This window comes from Lampetra planeri, chromosome 50 (genome assembly GCF_965212315.1).
Source record: "Lampetra planeri chromosome 50, kcLamPlan1.2.h2, whole genome shotgun sequence".
NCBI lineage: Eukaryota > Metazoa > Chordata > Hyperoartia > Petromyzontiformes > Petromyzontidae > Lampetra > Lampetra planeri.
In genome coordinates this window covers 3,424,008-3,438,828 of record NC_136156.1, presented here as the reverse complement: position 1 = coordinate 3,438,828, position 14,821 = coordinate 3,424,008, and the positions used below count along the sequence as shown (strand labels likewise).

The window sequence follows — 14,821 nt, the reverse complement described above, 5'->3', positions numbered from 1 at the left end:
GGTTCCATGCCGCCCCGGCTCTCGTAACTTATCTAGTACCCGGCTCCCTCTCGAAAACAATGCTTCTGAGAGTCCACCGCTGTGGGCAGTGTGGAAAAATTGCCCTCCCTTTGATCACATGGCAACCCTCATCAGCCTCTGCTTGTGGGCTGGCTCGTTCCCCGTGCTGAAAGCTGCGACGGATGCGGGTCCTAGCGGTGGTTTTCACGCTCCGGCTACGGCGCTCACATCTCACCGCGACTGCCCGTCATCATAATCGTCATCATAGTCGTCATCACCACCACTGTCATAAAATAATATCGAGTTTTCATATCGTAGTCCCATTTATGCAACCGCATCAGGCAGCGCTGCCCGCAAACACGGAGGCGCGTGTGTCTGCATTAAGATCTTTCAGCCAATTAATGAGGGAAGAACCCGGGGAAAACCCGCACGTGCGAGAGAGCAACACTCTATTCCGTGCAGATGGGACAGAGAAGGATTAGTCCACACTTTGCTGTCCCGCAATCTCCTGGCAAGCCAGGGCATGGCTACTCCACAAGGCCCATGGGGAAGGGTGCCTCCACAATGCTGGATCACAGGCCACGCGCGCAGCCACCACCACACGGCTGTTCATGGCGTGCGAACAACAACAGCAGCAGCCTGTGTTATTTTAGTTCCACAATCATGATTGTTCCAGTTCTTATTATATTCTGCGTGCAACAGTTTAGTTCATCGCTGCACTCAAAATGCATCCATCATACCATCGTCGGTATCGGCTATGTCCAATCCACCGCCAATCCACTGCTGGATGAAGGCCGCCGTAAGCCACCGCCATCTCCCGCGATGCAGTGTCCACCCGGCACCCGCAAACGAGCCGGATTCATCGCTCCATCTCCTCTCGAATATACGTCCGCCCGGAACGTATCGCATTTTCTCGGCTGCCACTCCCGCAGTTACTCACCCGTCGTGTCACGTGTTGCCCTTATAAAGTATTTGCTTCCGTAGCGCGGCGGTTAGCGCACTGGACTTCTGGAGTTCGCAGGGTTCGATTTGATCTCCTCCACGCGGTTGTTTAAGCAACGCTACAAGTTTCTTAAGCCCTCCTCCCACCGCCAGCCGATCATTGCAGGTCACGCGCAGTGGGATGGAGTGTGGGTTACTCCCCACGTCTTCCTGTAAATCTGACCAGCGTGGAAGAGTCGACCAAAACCAACATGAAACAAAACTTTTTATTTTACCAGGTAAGGCCCGCTGAGCTGCTGTGTAGCTCTTTTTCAGAAGGGACCTGGTCACAAATGATAGCCCAACGAAGTGGCTCATCATCGTGTGGAAATTGATCGCAGCCAAATACTCTCAACGCACGTTTCTAAATGTGGAGGGGAAAATCGGAGATGTCCAAAGAAAAATCCACGCGACCACGGAGAGAAAGACACCGCCAAATCGAAATGTACAACAGGCGTCAGGGTCGGGATCGAACCCACGACCTCCTGTATACCAGGCGAGGTAGTTAACATCTCGCCACCATGCAAACTCCAAATATACAGCAGGCGTTAGGGTTGTGATCGAACCCACTACCTACTGTATACCAGGCGAGGTAGTTAACATCTCGCCACCATGCAAACGCCAAATATACAGCAGGCGTTAGGGTCGGGATCGAACCCACTACCTACTGTAAACCAGACGAGGTCGTTAACATCTCGCCACCGTGACACCCCACCCCCGAGAGGGGCTCTCTAGGGCTCCCTCCGATGGAGGCTTTTCCCGACAGCAGTGGGCATGAGCAGAGCAATCGCAGGTCTGCACCTTTACCTTTGCTGGCTTCCACAAACACGCTACCGTGGGTTTTTTTTGGTGGAACGGCACAGACGCCAACACCGGGGGGCAGCCAGACGCTCCTGCAAGCGCCTGCAGTGCCTCCCGCGTCACGTCAGATTACTCCTGTCTCAAATAAAACCCCGGCAGAAGCTCGTCTGGGATTAAGCCCTGGCTGCGGCTGGTTTTTACGCCCGTGTATGCCGCGGTGTGGTCCGACTGCCCCCGAGGGTCTGGTCAGATGGATTACCCGCCTCGTTTGGCAGCGAAGTTGGTCACGCAGCGCGGTGTCTCTGCACCACCGCCCACCACACAGGATTCGCTCGCTCTAGAAAGAGAGAGGCTTGCGCTCGGAGGAGCGAGGAGCCGCAGGCAGAGCGGGAACGGCAGCAGCCAGGCGGTGTGCCGGCACCAATTCAACCCCCCCCCCCCCCTTACGCCCCAAGCTCTGCAATCTTCTATATATTAAGTTGTTATCGGCCAATCAATGAGCGGGAAGAAACCGGAGCAGCTGGAGAAACCCCAGGCATGCGAGGCGGCAGCACTTTATCCCATGTAGATGGAACAGATGGAGATTAGTCCGCGCTCGGTGTACTGCCATCTCGCAAGGCAGGGTCTGGTGACCTCAATGTCTAAAGGAAGGTCGCGAGTATCACAACATTGGTGTGATCCACCAATCCTCCGTTCCAGAAGTGCTGCATTTACACTTGCTTAGCCACTGCCTGGCTAAGCAAACACAAAAAAAAAACTAAAACAAAGATTCCCTTAACAGACTGTTGGGGTAAGTGCTGTTAGCGAGTAGCAGCACCGATGAAGGTCGGCAAGGCACAAGAGGGGGTGGGTGGCCAACACCACGCCCGGCCGCCTTGTCTCCGCAGTGGCGATATGTCCACACCGCACCAGGTACTCATTTCATGCTGAGTCGACCTAGGGAAGGCCCAGGACCAGTTCAGATAAGTCACTGGTGTTGACCGTGAGCAGGAATCGAACTCGCATGGCCGTGTTCGTGCCGCAGCGCGCTAACCGCTACACCACACACCTACAAAAAACTCCTGTGTGTTTATATGATAACGAATTATCACAATATCAGATGTTGCTTTCATATTAGGCAGTTGGCACTCTTCCAAACCGAGAACTGCTTTGAAACGTTGCGGTGCGCGCGCGCGTGCCTAGCCGCGAGAATTTGAGGGCAACACATTCTTAGCGCGCGCGTAGCATCGCCCGAACGCGGAGAAACGCCCGCATGCCGTTGCTATTGGCGTTTTTATTTGTATTTGTTTCCATTGTGATCCATCGTGCTTGGCTACGAGCGGTATGGGATCGTGTTGAAGGCACAGTCACGAGTTCAACCCCCCCCCCGGCCCGCATGAGCGTTCCCACATGGATTGGATATTCCCAAGTGGAGGAGGTGGGCATTCCTCCTTCAGAAGAACTTTTCTCGTATGCATTCAGCATTCCCAAGTGGGTTGTGCATTGCTGTGCGGGTCGGGTATGTCCACTTAGATCAACATTCCCACTTCTATCGTCATTGCGTCCATGTGGGATCACTTGTTCCGATGTGGATTCAGCATTTCCCTTTTGGTTTGGAATTTCTTACTGGAGGGTCGGTGTTTGGGTGGAGTGTTCCTGCGTCAGGACAGCGTCTCTATGTGGTTTCATCATCGCCTCCGATTAGCACGGTTGGCTCCGTACGGTGCAGAAGAAGTTCAATATACATACAGCATCATTGGCCATGCTCTATCGACTGCTGAACGAAGGCCTCCCCGGGACTCCGCCGTCTCTTGCGGTCATGCGCGCTGCAACAACGATTCGTCTGGCTCCCATCGCCTGCCACTCCGTCGTCGGTCTCGACCGCCGACTATTCATCCCTTTCCCATCGAGCCACAATGTGTTGCCGCCCAATCCCGACGGCCGGTTGGGTTCATCGTCCACACGTGTGATCCAACGCTCCTGCGCGGGTTCGGAGATCTTTAGCCCCGTCATCAATTCCTGACCCGCCGTCGCCCATTGGCGGTCGGCCGTGCCGCGCTTCGATTGGTTGCGGGGGACTGTTGCTGTACGGTCCAACTCAGCCACGCACCGTCACTGTGCCAGGCCATGGCTCGCCGTGCCTGCGGGTGGGAGAGAGTGGGGGGAATGGGGTGCGTGGGATGGTGGGGGGAGCTTGTGTGCCGTTCCTAGAAGTGACGAGAATAGCAGCGGGAATGAGTGGCGCGCATCTCGCTGGCACAAGAATTCCACGGCTCCCAAAAACAGATGCCGCCCTTGCTGGCCGGGAGGTATACGGCGCGGTAGCCGGCGCGCGACGTTAACGAGGGGGCGTCGAAAATGCACGCCGCGCTACGCCGCAAGCCTGTTGAACCGAGTTTGATTCCCGTCCGCGGCAAGCGTCGGGTGATGTCTGAGCCGGTTGCGGGGGCCTTCCCCCTTTTGATCGTCCTCCCCTGGCCAGCGTGGTGAAGTACGATCAAACAAACCCCCATGACCGACACAGTGTAGGGAGGCCTTCATCCAGCATTGGATTGACGAGCGCCAAAAATGGATGAACGCGTAAAATGTGACCCACGGCCATGTCACCCTGAATGAGCGCTCGCTTGCCTTCTGCGTTCTCTCCGGGTTCTCCGGTTTCTTCCCGCACGAAGCCAAAACACTCATTAACGGAATTAGCCAAACTTCCCAACGTGTAGCAGGGGACCCTTCTGAGTAAATAAGCGGCCATCGGTTGTTTTGTTTGGAAATTCAATTTACAGTTCTGAGTCGGGTATTCTTTTTTAAACAAAGGTGGAGAATGAAATAAATTTCAATTCAAAATTAGAATTCGCTTACTCTTAAGTTTTTTCGGTAAAGTCACGTAGGTAAAAAATAAAAAATAAATAATAGAAATAATTAAATTCAGCTGTGACGGTCCCACCTGATGACGGAGACTTGTGTTGCCTCCGAAACGTCGTGATTTATTATTTTATTTCTATTATTATTTCTATTATTTATTTTTTACCTACGTGACTTTACCGAAAAGACCTAAGAGTATGAATCCTTGCAGTCACGAAAGCTTCAAATCTAGAATAGAATTCGCTTGTCACTTGCGTAAATGTCGTACTTGCACCTTGCGCAAACAGGGTGCCATAGATTCTGCTGCACTTCGTGGAAGTAGGGGGGTTGGGGAGAGGCAAGATTAGGGGGGCAGTGCAGCTTTGTGCCACCCGAGGGCACGTCCCGAGCTGTCCCACACGACATGCTTCATTCGTTGATGCGAGCAGCGGACTAATCCCACCCGCCCGTGTCCCTCGCCCAGCCAAGCGGCGGTGATGTGAAGTTGTCCGCGTCACTGCTGCGTTGCGTTTTGTGCTTTGGGAGTGCCCATGTTGAATGCACTTCTGTCACGCGAACTCCGGTCATCCTTGCAGCAGCGGCTTTTGGGCTAACCGTCGAACAAAGGCGGTCACCGCATCGCGTGCTTTCAGGTGCTCTTCTGCGGCCGTCTGGAACGCTCTTCCTTCCGTTATTGGGAAAGCCACTGGAGCGATGCACTTTTAGATCTAGATGATTTTTTTTGTGTTTAGTTTGATGTCCTTCCGCCGCACCTCCAATTAGCATGGTTGGCTACGTGCGGGGCAAAAGAAGTTCAACACGCATATATATATCTTATTTTATAACCATCTGTGGTGCTCTTGCAAAGTCAAAGTGATTTCGTCTTCAAATCAACATTATTAGGGCAGTTCTCATCTCCCGTTTGCAGTGCTGCAGAGCCAGAGGTTGGTAATGTTTCTTTATTGCTATGTCAGGGGTGCGTTTATCCATAGGAAAAGCACCATTCACTTCCCCACTCAGTGGTCCTCATTTTAATCGACCCCAGAGGGATGATGGTTTGAGTCAACCCCCCCCCTCCCTAACAGGGATATGAAGTCGCAAGCTTCCAACCGCGAGCCGCTCGCTCTACCACCGAGCCGCCGTTAATGGGACATCACGGTGGCTAGGAGATGTTAACTACCTCGCCTGGTATACAGGAGGTCGTGCGTTCGATCCCGACCCTGATGCTTGCTGTGTATTCGGAGTTTGCATGTCTCTCTATCTCCGTAGTCTCCAGGTTCTCTCCACATTTAGAAACGTGCGTTTTAGAGTATTTGGCTGCTACCAATTTCCACTTGATAAGCCACTTCGTTGAGCTATCATTTGTGGCCAGGTCGCATCTGAAAAAGAGCTCGACAGCTCAGTGGGCCTTAGCTGGTAAAAACACATTCCTGCGGAGGGAGCTGGTAGGAACGTTGGGTTGCTCGGTCAATGGCCAGGGTCAACGGCCAGGGTCAACGGCGGCGTGATGTATTCCGCAAATATGCCCGACTGTGAGGGCGGGCACAAGCCGGCGTGAGTAAGTTAAACGTTGAGTTTTATAAGGGCACCACGGGGTGACCAGCCTCTCCCCACCCAGCCCCACCCCTCCCGAACCCAGCCCCTCCCCACCCTGCCCACCCAGCCCCTCCCCACCCTTCCCACCCAGGCCCACCCTCCCCACCTAGCCCCTCCCCACCCAGCCCCGCCCTCCCCACCCTGCCCCTCCTTGCACGACGGACACAATAATCCCCTGTGGGCTGGTGTAACCAGGAGGTTCCTACCAGTATAATACAAATCGTAGTACAGTAAATCGATCTGTCGAGAACCACTGAACGGAGGCACCACATCAGTTCAGTTTTCATTAATTCAGTTGCGAATATAGCGGCCTCTTGTGGTCAGAGAGGGTCATGTGAACACGTTGCCGATTGCCGCGCGTGCGGTTCTCTGCGTGCCGTGAGCTTTAATCCCCGTCTCGACTCACTAGCTTGTCTCCGTGCTCTCAACTGGCTACCCATCGCCAGTAGGGTCACATACAAGACCGCCTGCCTCTGCCACAATGCCTTCATATCCGCCTGCCCGCCGTACCTTTCTTCATTATTGACAACTTGCAGCTCGGCACACGGCAGATGCCTGCGCAGCGCGACTCACGACCTCCTCTTGATACCAAGATCCAGGATGGTCATCGTGTCTATGCACCGCTTCTCTGTGGCAGCCCCAACAGTCTGGAACGCTGTCCCTCTGCACATTCGTAGCATCACCTCAATCGCCTCCTTCAAGAGACACTTAAAAACTCACCTCTACAATCATGCTTTCGAGCGACTCTGAGCTTGGCTCCGCGCCTCTGAGTTGCGGCCACTACGTCTGCAAATTTGCGCGCGTTACAAATTGAACTATTATTATTATTAAAGGAAACGATTGTGATCGGCGGCGATGAATCTCCGCGTCGTAGCGCCGCGATGTCCCAAGTCACTCTCGGCCTCTCGCCTGGTTTAACGAACACAAACAACGTGTGGGTACGCTGCTCAAAGCGAGTGTATTCATGGACCGTCGCCCCCGTCACCGTCGCAATGTGCAATGATAATCGCTTGCTTATACCATCCAATTTTGATAACTTGGCTCAACTGCGTACCATTGGGATGAATAAAATGTTGGGGGAAATGTATGCAGGATTTTAAAAACATGAAAAAAATTCCAATCAAGGTGAGCAGCAGCAGGAATATTGACACGTTCGTCTTTATCATGTGCTATGAAGAAGGGCCATTACCTGAAACGTCGCCGATTTGAAACATTTTCATGTTTTCTTTTAAGGCTACAGTGTTGTTGACAAACGCGTTGTCTTTATTTTCCCGAATGCAATTAGGTGAATGAGAAACACATTTCGGTTTGTATGCCTTAGAGCAAATTTTTCCATGTTTTTAATTAGGTATCATGTGGATGTGTTAAGATTTGTGTTTATACATTGCCCAGTAATGCGTGAATGCGTTTAATCTCATGCTTCGTTTTTTTGTCTTCTCCCTACTGTTGCCCTTCCCCAAAACACCTACCAACATATACGTACTCACACACACACGTGCGTATACATATTATCCACTCATTCATACTATCATCTTGCACACTCACGTACACGATCTTTTACACTCACCTACATTCTCACACACTCGTCTGCATCGCAACACCACACTCATTATACACTCGCACAACCACGCAATCGTACTCTCACACACTCACGCACTTGCACCCAACAATCGTAACCCTCCCAACAACAACAACAACGACGCACACCACCGCTACCCCGTCCCCTCTCGGCATCGCCCCCCTCCGCCCCGCCTCCTCGCTCTGCGTGGACCAGGCATGGTGCTTCAGCACCGCCTTCTCCCCAGTGTCGCGCTGGGCGTTTGCCGAGGCCCCCAGCATGGCCGAGCACCTGCGCCGCTGCCGCTACAACGCGGTGGAGCGGCGCCACGACGCCGTGCCGCTGCCCTGCATGTGTGGCCCGCGGCAGCGCACGCGCGAAGGCCGCAGCCTGCGCTCCGTGCTGCGACCCGCCAACTACCCCGCCGCCTGACCAGCTACCTGACCAGCTACCCCTCCACCTGATTAGCTAGCTACCTGACCAGCTACCCCCTACCTGACCAGCTAGCTACCTGACCAGCTACCCCTCCACCCGATCAGCTACCTTACCAGCTTCCCCTCCACCTGATCAGCTACCTGACCAGCTACCCCTCCACCTGACCAGCTAGCTATCTTACCAGCTACCCCTCCACCCGATCAGCTACCTGCCAACTACCCCTCGGCCTGATCAGCTACCCCCTACCTGACCAGCTAGCTACCTTACCAGCTACCCCTCCACCCGATCAGCTACCCGCCAACTACCGCTCAGCCTGATCAGCTACCTGACCAGCTACCCCTCCACCTGATCAGCTACCTTACCAGCTACCCCTCCACCCGACCAACTACCTGACCAGCTACTCCCTGCCTGATCATTTATCTGATCAGATACTCCTTTGCCCAATGAGTTACCCCCCACTGCCTGAGTATCCACCCCTCTCCCTGTTCAGCTACCCGTTTCACCTGATCAACTACACCTCCTTATCAGCTACCCCTCCGTCTGATCACCTACCACTCCACCTGACGAGGGACAGGAGGGTCTGTCTGAGAAGAGGGCGGCGTCTACCTGATTAGGTGTACCTGATTGGGCGTCTGTTTGATTGGGTGAGGGTCCGTCAATGTCTATCTGAAGGACTTGTCCAAGCAGCTCGTCTGTGTGTGTCTTGGGAATGTCTTGTTTGTCCCAAGTCTTGACTCGTGGTCTGTTTAAGTGGTTGTCATCTTAAGGGCTCATGGATCAAATGGTCCCGTCTGTCTTGAAGGCTCGTCCTGTCTAATGGTTCCATCTCGCCATCTTGTCTCAAGAGCATGTCTGAAAGTCCCATCCGCCTGAGAGCATTTTGTCTGTTTGACTTAATGGGGGGGGGTTCCATGTCACATGGTCCCCTTTGATGGAAGCAACTTTGTTGCAAGGAACCGGATCGCCGATGCATGGACGTGTCCACGCGTAACCAGACGGTTTAAGTTGCGCGGTGATTTCGAGATCGATTCGGTTCTTCAACCGATCGCTCGAGCGTGACCCGACAGTCGTATAAACAACTTGAAATTCCAAACCCCACAGACACCAATCGAGCAAAGCAAAAGAAATGCTCTCCCAATGCCAGCGGTGACAGACGTGGCGTTAAATTAAACAAAGGCGCCGGCATGCGGTCGCCCGGAATTTCACGTCTTGCATCACCGGCCCTCCTCCGCTGCCCCCCCGCTGTTCGGCTTCGGGGGGGGAGGGGGGCGGCCGTTGGCACGCCGTGACGATTCACCGTCACCTCCGTCGCAGACATCGGGAGCTTCAACTGGTTCCCTTGAAACCCCGACCTTGTCGGCGGCATGTACACGTGCGCGTAACGACGGGTCGCGCGATGATTTCGAGATCGATTCGGTTCTACAACCAATTGCGTTCAGGGCCGCCGTTATTTCGGTGGATGCGAATTGCCGTAAGTGCCAGCGAAGTACGGTGACGGTTTTGGGTGTGTGTTTGTGTGCGCGTCGTTGAAAATGCGACCGGCATCTCCAGTCGCCGTACAGAACGGCTCAGAAATATATATATTCCGGAATCTTCACGACGTCGATAAACAGAAGCATTCAAATCAAACAAGACGAGTTCGTGCGCCGACGATGGAGCCACGAGAAGTGCCTCGGCAGTCTCCGTGTGACCAGTGAAGTAGATGGCGCAGACGCTGTCGGGTAATGTCGGCAAGATGGGGCAACTAACTTTGTGGGGCGAGCAGAACTGGACGAGTTAATAAGGAACTAAACCGCAACTACGGAACCCCGGATTCGTGACGTATCATCGAGACGGGCGATGAATGGTGCGGGCGATGAATGGTCACGTGCCCGAAGGTCCCCTGTGTAATCGGGAGTCGCACGATCATGCGTGCCGCGGGGGTTACGCGCGAGCGTGGTGTGTGGACTCAACCGGGTTGGACGTGAAGGGGAGACAGATGGACAAGGAGGTGGGGTGAGGGTGAGGGGGGAGTGTGCAGTGGATGTGCAACCACGTGTCGTTAAATTACGAGGGCGATCGAAAACTTTTTCCGGCTGACCTCGAAAGCAATTTACGGACCTTGCTTTCAAGGCCCGAGCACGTTCAAGTGCGATGTGCCCTCGATCTTCCAAAAGCTACAATCAGAATCTGTATTTATACTGGAGGAATCCGATGAGCAATGAAGCTCTTTTTTCAAAGATGTTAAGTGAGGGGCCGGTCAGAAAGTTACAACAATACAAAAACACTGAGTGCAAAGTATAGGAACGGTTATCAAATCACAAAAACTACATTTAACTATTTTTATTCTACCAGGTGAAGCCTGCTGGGCTATTAACTGCTGTTCCAGAAGCAACCTGGCCACACATCACAGCTCAGCAAAGTAGCTTATTATCACGTGGAAATGTTTATCCACACATGCGTGTCCTACTTTAAAAGGACCCATGGTTCTCTTGCGAAGTCAAAGTGATTTTCTGTTCAAATTAACATTAGGGCACCGTATAGGAACGGTCATCAGAGTCGGCAGTGTTAAATTTCCTAAATAAATGTTTTGCTATATGATATATTTTTATTATTTTAGCAGGCAAGGCCCACTGGGCTATGTAGCTCTTTTCCAGAAGCAACCTGCCTATCACAAATGATAGCATCTCGACGAAGTGGCAGATGTCATGATCACGTGGAAATGCATCGCTAGGAAGAACATTGTGAATGTCGGGTTTCCTCCAAAACCTCTGCCCGTTCGACGATGCCCACGTTGTGACATCGTTGTGACGTTGGTGCACCATCGTGACGCCATGCCAGAGGGGGATTCACCAGCGGTGCAATACGCGGGGCAAGCCACTGGGGGCGCCAGATCTGTGCTAAGTGGATTTCCGTGAGTTACCCCCCATCCCATCATGTATTTCTCAAAGGTTTTTTTTGACATTTTTTCGGTCAAAATGCAACCAACTTTGAACATCCGAAGAAAGAAAACACGATGGGTTAATATTTCTGAGAAATCGGCACGAAGCGTTTTTTAGTATATAAAACAAAAATACCTACGTACTTTTCACCAAGCATTCGACCAATGCTTTTAGAGCACCGCACCTTCTCCGTAAGGTGAAAGAATTTGCATCGAGCACACCTCCCCCCCCCCTTGTGTGTATGTGCCCCCAATGCCACACTTACCCACGACCTTAAAAAAAAACACAACAATAACACCGAGTGCCGAGAGGTCCCTTTCAACAGAACAAAAAAAGTGGTTTCTGGCCTCAATTGGGCCCTTGCCTCGTCGCAAAGGTCATCTCATTATCTACGGCGGCAAGTACGCAAGCGCTGGCGATTATCAAGAGGACCTACCGGATGGCGCCGGCCGTATTGACGGTGGTGGTCACAGTCCCTCCTCTTCAGTGAGATCTTGAGAGCTGATCCAAGAGGATTTTTCGTCCGACTCTTCCACCCTGTACCAGGTGTCGTGGAAGAGAGTTTGGGGTCGCCCACACTTTACCCCCCCCCCCCCGCAGCCCGTGACCTACCGACCGACTCGCCGCGGTGCTTCCGTTCATACCGCCGTGGGTGGACAAAGGCGGTGGTGGCGTGGGGGGGGAGGGGGTGGTCGGGGATTTGAAGAAACGTTTGCACCGTTGTTTCTAGCGCCGCGCCGGGGAGATGGAATGGAACCCGGCGTGACGTCTGCAACACAAGTCCTGCGAGCGCTGTTGACCCGTTAAACCAGCACTGTGACGGCGCGATTGATGATCGTTTTGGGTGAATTCGGTTATCGAGCGCCTATTGCACACGGACTCCCAAGCAGTGCGCAGAGAATGCCGCTGAGCTGTTTTTGCTGCCTTTCCTCCCCGCTTCTACTCCTATTTGTGTGTGTTTTTTTCTATCAATTCCCACGTCTCACACCGTCGGAGGGATTTTTTTAAGACGTTGGCCTATTCAGTGGCGATTATGCAAGCCAAGGGGGGATGCCCGTTGAGATAATGTATATTTTTTACGAGTGTACCGGCAGAGTATAAATTTGTATCGTAGATTAGCTCCGTGTGAAACGTTAGGCTTTTATAAGTACCCGACATTTATTCTTGTAACGTTGGATTGAAGGAGTTGTGTGTACACACTTGCATTGCGTGCCGCGACACCGTGCGTGTGTGCGTGTGTGTGGCCTCAACGTGCACATAGCCTGGCACAAGCGTCGTGGTGACGTCACAGCCACTTTGTGGCGAATGGCGGTTGTTGTTGTTGGCCTCAATGTGCACCTAGCCTGGCACAAGAGGCGTGGGGACGTCACCGCCACTTAGTGGCTGAATTGTTATTGTTTATGGGAGCGGTAGGGTAGTGGTATGCGCACTGCACTACAAACCTGGCGGCCCGAGTCTTGTTAATATTAGCAGTGAATATATATTAACTCGGCCCTGGGGCCTCTCCTAGGTCGACTCGGCCTTAAATGGATAGCTGTCTCAGTGCATAAAACGTCAGCACTGGGGGAGATGAAAGTGAACGGGCATGACGTTGACAAAACCAACCTCTCATGCGTGGCGGTGGCCTTTATAGGTGCTTGCTAACAGCGCTTGCCCCAAAAAACCTGCGGTAGGCTGTATGTGTGGAAATGAAAACGGGGCTTTGTTTTACTCTGGTTGAAAGGAAAATATAACAAGTTGCACGTTAGAAATGTCAACAGCTAAAATAGAATTGGCCAATCGGCACCCGAGCAATTGCGGTCATCGAAAAAGGACGCGGTGCTGGGTAAATTGAGGAGTTAGTAAATGTTTCGGAATGGCGGATATAACTTATAAACAAAAAATGTGTAAAGAAATTGTACACACTTTTGGATGATGTAACGCGTAAGTATGGAAGCCAACGGGTAGCAGACAGGGCAAAAAAATGTTACTTTACAAAATGTCCCTTTCGGTCTCTGGCGAAGTTTTGGGAAACCTTTTGATCACTTTGTCCATTGTTCAATTGGATAAGTCCCTGAACGACAACGCAACTTTACGCGAAAGTGTCACTCGTATCGGATCATCTCTGAGGGCTCGTTAGAGACGGCTGCAGCTTATTACATTTAAGGTTTCGACCTTCGTTGCAAAGGGTTATCAAGGAAGGGCTGGTAACTGTTTTTTTTCCTTTCAACATCATTAATGTGTTTTTAAATCCCCCAAACTCTTGTGTCTGAGTGTTGCAACAGCAACAGTTTGAACGTGTGATACAAGCGGGCAAATTTCCATTGCCCGTTCTTTCCCACTTGCACAGCAAGAGCCGGGGCTGGTTGCCGTGTCGACGCCGGAAGCGTGTCAGGAAGCACGGGTTGCGCTTTTCCACTGCGCGAGCCGTGCCGAGCCATGCGGCCGACGTCAAAACGCATACGTAATTAGCCCCGCCCCTCAGAATATATATTTATTCTGAATCAAAATATTTTCTACTGCAAGAGGAATTCCAATGAGCTTATGAAGCTCTTTTTTGCACAGATGTCTGGTCTTGGCAGGCCAGATCGCCGCCACAAGCAACAAACGACACAAAAAACCACGATAGGTTCCTGCTCGATAATTGGTTTTTTACCCTTCTATCTGGCAAAAAAACTAACACCTTTTTTTACAAGGAGTCATGTTTGCATAGACCACAATACCTGCAGTCATAATGCAAACCTTAAAACATAACTCTGGTCCAACCCATGTGAGACTAGGCTCTAAGGAAAGCTGTCTCGGGTGTGGACCAATCAACTGCAAGGACAGTGCATACATTATCAGAGTTGTGTTTTTTGTTTGCATTATGACTGCAGGTATTGTGGTCTATGCAAACATGACTCCTTATAAAAAAAGGTGTCAGTTTTGTTGCCAGATAGAAGGGTAAAAAAACCAATTATCATATTTTTCTACTGGCAAATGAGGTTCCAATGAGGTTCCTGCTCGTTTAGGTAAAATGCCAATCGAAAAACCAACCGGGCCACGCTGGCCCCCATGTGCTGGCAATGGCTCGGATGTGCAAGTGGAAACGTTGGGATTTTATTTTGTTAGATTTGCGGTAGTATGAGCCCCTCTCTATACTGTATTGCTTTTCTTTCGAGTTTGACAAACGTTTGAGATTCTTGAATACGCGTTCATTTTTGGAGTAACGGCAGGAGTTTAGAAACAAAAGATGTTTACTTGAATTAAATATATTCCAAGCTTGTGTTACTTACTCCAAGACTGAACGGATTGTCTTTCGAGGGTGTCTTCTGAGTGGCTGGCGGTTTGTAGAAGAGAAAAAAAAACACGCGATTTAATATTGAAGCGTATTGAAGTACTGTAGTTTGGTTTTGAAATTTAGATGCAATAATGTTGTAGTTTTTTTCATGAAAACGGTTTGAAAGCAGCATTAAATTCGTGCCGGTTCAGCATGGCTTGGCACAGGCGAGCGCGACTGAGTTTCTATTAACAATGTGTTCATCGGTTGTATCGTTATGTCCAAAAACGTGAAGGAATATATTTGACCCGCAATAGTAATCAAACGCTACGTCTGTCAATGCTGCGGCAGACTTTGAAGTTTTCCCCGCAACGCGTTGATGATAACGGCATAACGTCACGTATTGCGACTCGCTGGGGCTGGGTGTGGGTGGGACGGGTGATTAGCACGGTTCGCTACGTACGGTGCGAAAGA

At 51.6% G+C, this 14,821-nt stretch overlaps 1 protein-coding gene across 2 annotated transcripts in view; it reads left to right on the top strand.

The window, feature by feature from the left end:
• LOC144734221 (F-box only protein 30-like) overlaps window positions 1-9,050 on the top strand; it is a 30,630-nt gene extending 21,580 nt beyond the window's left edge. For both annotated transcript variants that reach the window (XM_078616340.1, XM_078616339.1), the window contains exon 6: window positions 7,970-9,050. In XM_078616340.1, the coding sequence (XP_078472466.1) occupies window positions 7,970-8,185 (216 nt within the window). In that variant the 3' untranslated portion in view covers window positions 8,186-9,050. The remainder of the gene's footprint in view (window positions 1-7,969) is intronic.
• Window positions 9,051-14,821: the final 5,771 nt, after the last annotated feature.